Source organism: Tasmannia lanceolata, unplaced genomic scaffold, assembly GCF_043159265.1.
Source record: "Tasmannia lanceolata isolate RefF3 unplaced genomic scaffold, GAP_Taslan_0.1 ptg000019l, whole genome shotgun sequence".
NCBI classification, from domain to species: Eukaryota; Viridiplantae; Streptophyta; class Magnoliopsida; order Canellales; family Winteraceae; genus Tasmannia; species Tasmannia lanceolata.
In genome coordinates, this window is record NW_027518696.1 from 19,080,442 (window position 1) to 19,090,405 (window position 9,964).

The 9,964-nt window shown below is 41.7% G+C and overlaps 1 protein-coding gene across 2 annotated transcripts; it reads right to left on the reverse strand.

Moving 5' to 3' along the window:
- Positions 1–461: 461 nt before the first annotated feature.
- LOC143853472 (putative ubiquitin-like-specific protease 1B) lies at positions 462–2,084 on the reverse strand. 2 transcript variants are annotated; one of them, XM_077363257.1, is made up of 6 exons: positions 2,003–2,084; positions 1,803–1,898; positions 1,503–1,721; positions 1,327–1,417; positions 960–1,236; positions 462–880 (listed from the first exon to the last, which is right to left on the reverse strand). In XM_077363257.1, exons 1-5 carry the CDS (start codon positions 2,057–2,059, stop codon positions 1,211–1,213), a joined length of 489 nt encoding a protein of 162 aa, XP_077219372.1. In that variant the 5' UTR covers positions 2,060–2,084; the 3' UTR covers positions 462–880; positions 960–1,210. The 2 variants fall into 2 exon arrangements, with proteins under 2 accessions (XP_077219372.1, XP_077219371.1); XM_077363256.1 differs by having other exon boundaries at positions 1,320–1,417.
- Between the last annotated feature and the right edge of the window lie 7,880 nt (positions 2,085–9,964).

Consider the following 9,964-nt stretch of genomic DNA (forward strand, 5'->3'; position numbering starts at 1 on the left):
ACTTCCGGACTTCCGAATGATGTCCAGTAGAGTTGCCAACCTACTGGACTCCCGTCGGAAGTCCGGAAATTGGTTCGGAATTCCGACGCGGATTTTCGAAGTTCAATCGGTAGTCCGAAGGAGTCCAGTACAACAGCATATATGGTTCCGGACCGGGTTCATGTACGTTACTACACGAGGATCTACCAATTCAATGGGCTTGATCACATGTATACATCATTTGTGGCGCAAGATCATTCAGATTATATATTAATGATGATCATTTGGGTGATGAACTCGTAATGTTAAGAACTTGATGTTTAAAGCACATATCTTTTGTGTCGGATGGAGAAAAGAGTGGAATTGTGGAACATGTCAGTTTACCGGTCCCCACTACATTTTTCATCTTTACCCCAGTACAAAGAGCTTTTTCCCGATCCTGGTCACTCAGAAGCTTTTTTGTGTTTGTTGTTTTTTAAAATATGTTTTATGAGTAAGCTGGGGTTAGGCAGGACCCCGACCAGATATATTTATGGAAACCAAAGATATACATGAAGGAAGAAAACAACCTCCTTACATAAAAGGGGGGAACAAAAAGAGGCAAGAAGCCCAAACAACAACATCCAAACACAGGACAGAACCTGCAAAAACAGCCCAAAACAAAAAAACAAAGCTCGAAGTGATTTCTTTGCGTTTGGTAGGGGCAGAATAGCTTGGAGATGAAGGGGTGGATTTCTGATCATTGAAAAGATTTGCCCAAGGGAGACTTGCAGACCATATAGATCAATCCTCATCCAGAAGGTTGCTATTCAAGGACCAGATGTTGAAGCCATTCCTCATCCACGACTTCTTCAAGTTGCCAGAAACGCTGAAGAGAGCCCGGATTTGGAACAAGCCTTACCTGCAAACAACCACAATTATCATAATGAATAAGTAGAACATTTTGGTGTTTCCCAATTGTGTGCAAAATATCCACTCACCCTAGCAGGTTGATTTCCGCCACCTACTTCAGGAACGAGGAGAGCAAGTATCGGATCACCCGCGAAGCAATTGAACTCTAATGCATGTACAACCAACAACAATGACTCCCAGGTAAGAATGTGAACAACTTATAGGGATACTTTCCCATAGACCCCATTCAACATTTCCGAAAGTAGGGAAGCTCGCATAGCTGTAATATCTTTCTGGGTGAAATCGAGGCTAGCGTCACGGGTAATGTATTCCATCTCTTTCAAAACGAACAGCCCACAGTCGTGGCTGCAAAACATCAAGCAAAACCGAGAAGAAGAATTAATCGTTTACGGAGGTATCGTAAACTGAAGTAATTGCACGTAACATACCTGTTACCTTGTAGGGGCCGATCGACCACTACATCAATGGGGAATGCACTTATATCAATGTCTTTGACCATTCTGAACCATTTAACAAAGTAATCGACCTACAAATCAAGAATTCCGTACGTTAGGGCAGTAGTAAGAAAAAATTAATTACTAATTGCCATACGAATCAAGAGTAGTACTCACAAGGGGTTGCACCTTCCTACAATCTGTGTGACTGTAAAGAGAATCGTAAAGAAGGAAGGTACGATGCCCCATATCCAACACGAGAAGTACCCAATGAACCATATCAATGTTAATTGGAATGAGTACTTTTCGTATCTCTTGAAGAGGGGTGTTCTCTACACGAGTTACGAATCTGGAACATGCATCGGGACGTTCACATCTTTCGTCAAGAATAACTTGCTGCAACCAAAAAAAGAAATGTTAGAATTGCCCGCAGCTTGGGAAACAAAAATCACTACTTATAAGTTAATTTAATCTCACAGGTAGATGGGTAGCAAGGCAAATGCATGATCCCTTTTTTTTTGTTCGCCAACATTCGTCCCGCAAGTTCAAGTAATCCGTATATACATTAACAATCTACATAACAGACCATAGGTCAACGAGAAGGAATTCTAAGAAGATATGTGTACCAACGCATTATTCACGCTTTACGTTACTAACTGAACCATATAACATCTTACCGGAGATGATATCCACCCTCTACGATCGGTTAGTATAAGCAAGTCTTCTTTACACATGTGGTACCCATCACTGTGAATGACTCTCTCACTGCAAATCGAGTAAAAAGTCAGCTACCACTATGGTCCTTTGGTCATATAATTGTACTTAAACAACCTATGTATGCAATTAATCGGAGATATTAGAATTAAAAAACAATGTAGGTTGTACGAAAATTTACCTAGGTGGTAGCGCTGCCAATGCATCCACCTTCATCGCTGCAGGCCCGGTGATATTGCGAAGAGCATACATGCTTTTCCGGTTGCTTATGACATACGGTGAACTGACTGCTCTACTAGGTTGTAACTTCCTTCGACGTTGCTTCACATTTTTTTCAATGCTCCCAATAACTTTTTCATCTTCTTTCTTATTTGATTTCTTACTCTTACTGAGGTTCAAATCAGGAGTGTCAACCAAGATAACCATTTTAGCTGCAGCATCCCTGACATCCCTAGTAATTAGGCTATCAATAGAGATATGTTCTACGCTATCATCAACTATGTGTTTCCCCATATCATCTACAAAAACACCATCCCCTACTTCCCCCTTCGCAGTCACTATCTCGGGTTCCCCATCCATATTGTCGGCCTCTCGTTCCCTCTTTCTCGTTATCTTCGTTGGGATATTATTCCCTGACTCCAAACCTTCCCTCTTTCTGGAACCTCTCCCGAACAAATGAATTTTTACCTCCCTCATTTCACGTTCAACTCTGGTTAACCTCTCCAACAATGAACTATTTGTAACAGATTCATCTACTTCGGACTTCCCATGTTCCCCTCTTCCTCTCGTACTTCTCCTCCTTCGTTCCCTCCTCTGATATGTCGCAATTGGCCTCATTGGATCCCTCAGTACAGGCAGAGTTTGACCCCTGCAATCCCCCACTGGGACCACAATTGAACCGACTGAATCGCAAGGAATACTACCATCGTCGTGTTGATCATCGAGTCGAAGTAGAGATTCTTCCCTTGCCGTAGCTTCGACCCTCCTAACCACCTGTAATACATTCCATATTACTAATTACAAATACGACTGTAAAAATAACACGAAAGACATACAACGACCAACATGCATTATACTCTCACCTCTACGGCTTTCACCGTCCCATGAATAATAGAGTTAATCAACTGTTGATGCTCCATCTTCTTCGTATTCATCTGAGCGGTCCACTTAAATAGACGCGGATACGCATCAGGAGAATTAGGTGCCCATAACGTGGTATGCTCAAATAGCCATACCTGATATCAAAGTAGATTAGATCCGCATAAGATAGAAAGAAAAAAACTATATGCAATGAATGGAAAATTACCTGTAAAATGATAGAGCAACCCAATATATGTCCCTTTCCACCGAGTGCAGCATGTGAATCTAATGATCTGACCAAGAACTCATGAACGGGAAAAGCCCATGCAACATTTCCTATAGTCTGCAGATCAATATACGGGAAGAGGCAAGAACATGCCTTCTGGTCCCTCTGCGCAAACAAGACAGTGCTGCAGAATAACAATATCAAATGCTTCACAGTCGACTTCACCAAGTCTTCTTCGTCTGAATCCATATCGGCATGAATAACCTTGACCACCTCGTCATAGGTGGCGGTTGGACCCCCAAACCTCCAACCATCCACAGTATCACTGCTAGACCAATCAAATTGCGGCCTTTCCCCAATCATACTTAAACCTAATATTTTAGCTACATCACTAACTAGAAATGGGAGTACGATGCCGCCCAAACAAAAACCTTTCCGTTTGGGATCCCATTTATTTACCATTGTCGTCAAAATCTTCTTCCGCAACTCGACATCTTCGAGGCCCTCATGCAGAACCAAATCTGTAAATGGGGTATCCTTTATGAAATCCCTATGCACATCCCGTAACCGAATATTTTGTAGGGACTCGTGAAAGCGTGATGAACAGCATCTAGATAAGACATATTTCGCCTGCAAAAATGGCACTATTAAACAGTTGAGCGAGAAACAGCAGGAGATGCAGACGGAAAATATAACAGTTACTCACCATCACGAAAAAGGAAACAATTGTTGGGAAAGATCAACAATTTTGTTTACTTCGTATGTATCTGTCGAAACCACCAACAATCACTTGAAACACAATATTAGTCTATTCAAACACAGTATTACTCCATTGAAACAACAAGGATAAAGAAACCATATGTAATCACTTTAAACAACACAGGGCTCCCCAAATAACTGGAAACAACCAGACGTAAAGATCATGAACACCATATATGACAACCGTAGCTAATCCCTTCAAATTTAAACAATCAAACATCGGTTCAAACAACATATGGCTCCCCAAGTAATAGCAACCATAACAAACCGTACGAGAGTCAAGCAAAACCATTCAAACTTAAACCACCAAAAATCACTTAAAACAACCATAGCTATATAGATACTTGAATCAAATTCATAAGAACCATCATAAACATACCATGCAAGCAAGACACACAATATAACGATAATAACATATAATCCATCCATCCATAATAACATATCAAACCCGTATATAACATAACATCCATGAACCATTAAAAAAAAAAAAATTTAAAAGAAACATAACATCCATCTATCCATAAATCAACCATAGCAACGCTCTAATGATCTGGGGGCAACAGATGGTGGACCAAGTTGGTCAATGAAGAAAGCTGCTCCGTGAGTGAGGTGACCGCTGTGCCCAAGTCCTGGCGGAGGGTGGAGATCTCGGTGCGTACCCCAGTCAAAGCTTGCTGAGTCGCCAATTGCTCTTGATGATGGGATTGTAAAAGCTGATTAACCGCGGTAAAGTGCCCGTCAAGGTGCTGACGATGTGCACGAAGCTCCTGCGCAACAAACTCCTGTGATGCAAAACGCTGAGCCGGCTGACGAGGAGGGGGAGCAGGGCCCTGTATATGAAGCCGCATGGCCTTTATAGTTTTAGCATTGAACACAGTTGCGGGACTAAGGCGTTCTTCACCACCTTGTATCAACTTCTCATGGTTGAAGACATGCGTGAGAAGCATCCCGAATGGTAGACTAGCCAAGGCCTTTGTCCTCGTGTCCTCCATGAACCTAAGGAGGATATAGCCAAGGTGAAGGGGCGTGCCGCGAAGAAGTCGGTGCATAATAAAAGCCTCAAAAGGCCGGACCATGTCAGCATTGCCTCCGCGAGGCGTGATATTGCTCGTCAGAATCTTGTGTAGGACTTTGCACATAGGGGTCAGGGAATTGTAGGATACGTTGGTTGACCCGTCAGTAGGTGGGCCTTCGCAACCAAGCTCCCCATAGGCGGCGACCGGATCATCTATACAGGCACTAATGTCATCCATGGTTCCGGGCCAAAAGTAGATTTCGTCGCCTGTGGTGGGAAGAGAGACAACTTCACAAAACTTTTGAACTGTCATATGGATGGTTTTGTTGTTTTCTCTGGATTGGAAGACCTTCAAATCTCTGTCGAATCTGTAATTGGCATAGAATTGCTTGACGAGAGTCGGGTACGAGTCACAGTGAATTTCGAGAAAATTGACCCATCGAAAGGCCAGAAATAAGGGTTTCACATTATAAACTTCGACATCTTTAAAAATGACTTTCCTACCTCGGAGTATGCCCTTCCTTTCTATACGACCGAGGGACCCAACCTCTACATCTGCATCCTCATTGCCCATATCCTCATCGGAGGCAGGAGGACTAGGGGAGGGCTCACGGATAGCCTTCCCACGCCGTTTGCGGGTGGAAGACCCTGCATCTACATTCACATTCTTCTTTCTTTGCTTCGCGCGCTGCATGACTATAGGGGTTTTGGGTTAGGTGGTTAGTGGGGTTCACAAAGTAAAAGGGGAGCCGCTTCCGGTCCTTATCTGCACAAAGCAGGAGAATAACTTGGAGGGGAAGATACTTTAAGTAGGAGATAGTTGAAAAGTTGAAATTAAAGATACTTCAAAGAAAACCATGTTTCAGAAAGTTTGTACAAACACACTATTTAGAGACTTCGAACCACTTGAAACCAATGTTAGGATAGACGAACTACGGAACCACATATTAGAAAGTTCACAAATATGATTAGTGGAACCACATATTAGAAAGTTCAAACCACAATAACTGGATAGATGAAGTACAGAACCACAAATTACACAGTTTGAACCAGTAATACTGGATACAGGGTCCATGGAATACTGGTTCCAACTTCGGCAGAATAAGTGGTTTCATGGATGCAACTTCCATGGAATAACGGTTCTAACTTTCAAACCCCTAATTGAAACCCTTCAAACAAATTCAAAACAATGCAACCATTGAAAAGCATTGAAAACCATGGAAACCCCAAATGATACCCTTGAAACCATTGGAAACCTATATGCAACCATTTAAACCCTAAATGAAACCAGCCAAACCATTGAAACCATAAATGCGAGCCTAAACCATTGAAACCCTTTCAAACCAAAAATTATACTATTGAAACCCTTTGGAACTAAAATTGGTTCGAACTATATACAAAAAGAGAAACCAGATGAACCTATTGAAAAATGCCAAAATAGAGGATCCTTGTTACGTGCAGAATCTGTACCACTTATTTAGTTATTTTCCTTTATGTTAATTTTCCCGTAGGGTCACTCCCATCTATGTAATGGAGTTGGTTTTGAGTGATTGTGGTGTCAGTTATGGAGAGTAAGTTAAATTTTGGTCCCATCCCATGTTTGGTTGCCTTTTAGCACTAGGTATTTTTTAATCCCACTCTTCTAATCATTACTTCTGGGGTGAAATTTTTAATCCCACTTTTGTAATGATTGAAATGTCATCCCATCCCAAGATAACCCCAGGAACAAAAATAAACTCAGGAACCAAAAATAAGCTTCAGCAGATATTTTTTCTACCCAACAGTGCAAACAACCAAACAAAGGTTTTTTTTTTCCCAACATATCTCCCAGGGTATTTTTTTCTCCCACATAACCAAACATGGGATTTTTATTTTACCGGGATACTTCTACGACTTTTTTTTTGCCACCTATCTCCCAGGGTATTTTTTTCTCTCACATAACTCCCAGGAACAAAAAAAACCTGGCAACCATACAGAGCACAAAGAGTTCTTATTTTGGTGTTACATTTCTTGTTTTTGGTGGAGTTAAGACAGAAGCCTCTGGTTTGGCCATTTCCCACTTTTAACCTCGTGGTTTGGAAGTTACCAACGACACCACCAGGTATGTGGCATGCAACAAAAGCGAAGAATCCTAAGATCATCTCCTGCTGACTTACCAATTCTCCTATCAACTGTGGATGCACGTTATCAAGAGTTTTGGCATAGGTAGGGTATCTCAAGGATCAATCAAGAAAGTCATTCTTAATTGGAGTATACGCCCTTTCGGCGAAGCTGGTTGAATCACATGGAAGAATGTCCCATTTGTTTTGATATGTCAACTTTCGAAATAAGGAACAACTGAATAGTGAAGGAGCGCGAGAGAGAAATAGGAAGAATACTGCTAGATATCAACATTGTTATACTATGGGGAAGAGGGAACAAGCTCAAACCCACAAACACGGTGAGTGATATTCTAAGGGGTCGGACAACGAATCTCATGGAGAAGAGTGGAAAACCTAAAACCTCACTAAAGTGGTACACCCCACCCCTTGGATCAATCAAATTCAATTTTGACAGAAGCTAAAAAGGAAGCCCGGGCTGGGTAAGGATTGGGGTAATCTTCCGTAACTACGATGGGTAAACAATCCCATGCCATTAAAAAAATATCTTTAAAAATCTTTTCTTTTTCTGTATCACTGGGCATATGTGATGCAAATGAAGTAGAAGCCCATGCCTTAATTCTTCTTCTTTTTTGAATGTTGAAGCTTTCATTAAAAGGAAGAAGACCAAGATGGTCGAAACTCCAAAGATTACAAGGACAGAAAAACAAGAGAAGCCCGTGCCTTACTATGGGGGCTGAAATGGTATTCGAATGCTAGACTAGAGGCACTGATCATCGAAGGGGACTCCTCTAACGCCATCGCTTGGACTGCTACTAAATCGTCAGGACCTTGGAAGCAAGATGACGTAATAGCAGAGATTAGATATTTGTGCTTATTCTAGCAGTTCCTAAATCTCATCTTACATGTCCAGCATTTCCATAGGTTTTCATGATTTTATCAGGATTTCCAGCAAAATTCCGAACCAAAACATTTATGTTTCTCTCACAACTGAAACCGAATTGAAAACTGAAGTGGGGTATAACCATAACCTTGGTTGAGCCTCGTTTAGGCCTATAAAATGATATGAAGGGAGACCAATTGTCATCGCAGGACAATCCTCCCCTACCAAATCTCGTTGACGTCCTTTTCTTTCCTTCAGCATACCACCTCCTTCAACGATTCCTCCATCAATTCTTCCGATGAGGAGCTCGATCCTCCCATCGACTCTTCAACCGACTGTGGTACCCGGATCCCGCGAGAGGGGTGGGGCGCGAGCCGCCACGACTCTCTCTTGGTCTCTCGTTCCCACGCGATTGGCGTGTACATTTAATTGTTGATTTGAATTCGTCTTTCCTGTGAACTTGGGATCACTAAGGCAATCCGAATTCCACACGAAAGAGATTGACAGAGTCGCCACCTAGATGTGGGATCTAGGACCCATAATTAACCAGAAATCTAGACTCGCTACCTGGTTACGAGAATGGAAGGTATGGGGAGTTATCCGCCACATGCACCATTCCTGCCCGATAATCGGTCTTCGATTCCAAAAGCTAACTCTTTTAAATTTATTTTAAATGGCTCATTCAACTCTATGTTATTGTGCGAACTAAGTGACATGCATCCTATGATCTAATTTCAATGTGAATCCTAAATGTGTATCTTGATTTCTTAATTTGTCTGGATTCAATCTAGGTGAAAGTTCTCCTAAAATTCTAATTTCATGAAAAAACCTAAGTGATTTGATTAAGCATTTACAAGAAAATTAATATACAAAACACCACAATTTGTTGTGGTGCCGACTCGCGGGTGGTATGCCATCAGACATCCAAGCTGCCTACGTACCCAAGCCTCACTGGGATCAGAGTCGACGTAGTTCGGTGCACCTAAGCTAAGCTACTTATGCCTAACTCAACTAGGACACCGACTTAGACGGATTTGACTGTTTCAACAGTTTTAAAAGTAGTTATTTAATTCAAGTTGAGGATTTTATTATCTTAGGATTTCATCTAAGATGCTATATGATTCTTATCTAAATGCAAATTGTTCCTTAGACTAATGCAGGTTTGCCTACATCCTAGTTTACTAGGCTTGTCTTAAGGAAAGATTGGGTGACTAGTGTAACTAGACCTATGGCACGGTTGCTATACATAGCAAGCGTCTGTGATGAGGCTGGACTCCTAACTCTAGGACACGACCTGACACCAGTGTTCCTAAATTGGGCTCTAATGGTTCTTAGATTGGAAACCATAATCCAATGGTTCCGGAAGACTCAAGATGAATTGATTTCAGTTCTGGGAGTTAACAAATTTCAGATTTTGAGGATTTTCAGTTTCTGGACATTTAAGGAATACCAACGGTTCTAGGGTTCGCCAATTTCGGCCCAGAATGGCATTGTTAGGATTCAATTACAGTTCACCAAAACAAACAAACTATAATAACCGGTAAAAATATATATATAGAAAATGGGTAGAATACATATATTAAAAGTTACCAATAACCACTATGTCAATAGTCACTATGCAAGATTTCTATTTATAATTACTATTCAAAACTACTATTCACAGTAGGACCCGCTAAGTACTATTCATACATCAGCGGGCCCCACACCAGCGGGTCCCACATCAGCAGGCTCCACATCAGCGGGTCCCACATCAGCGGGATCCACATCAGCGGGATCCACACAAGCGGGTCCCACATCAGCGGGACCCAACGCAGCGGGAACCGTCAATAATTGGAAACGAAATAATAATTAAATATTCCACCG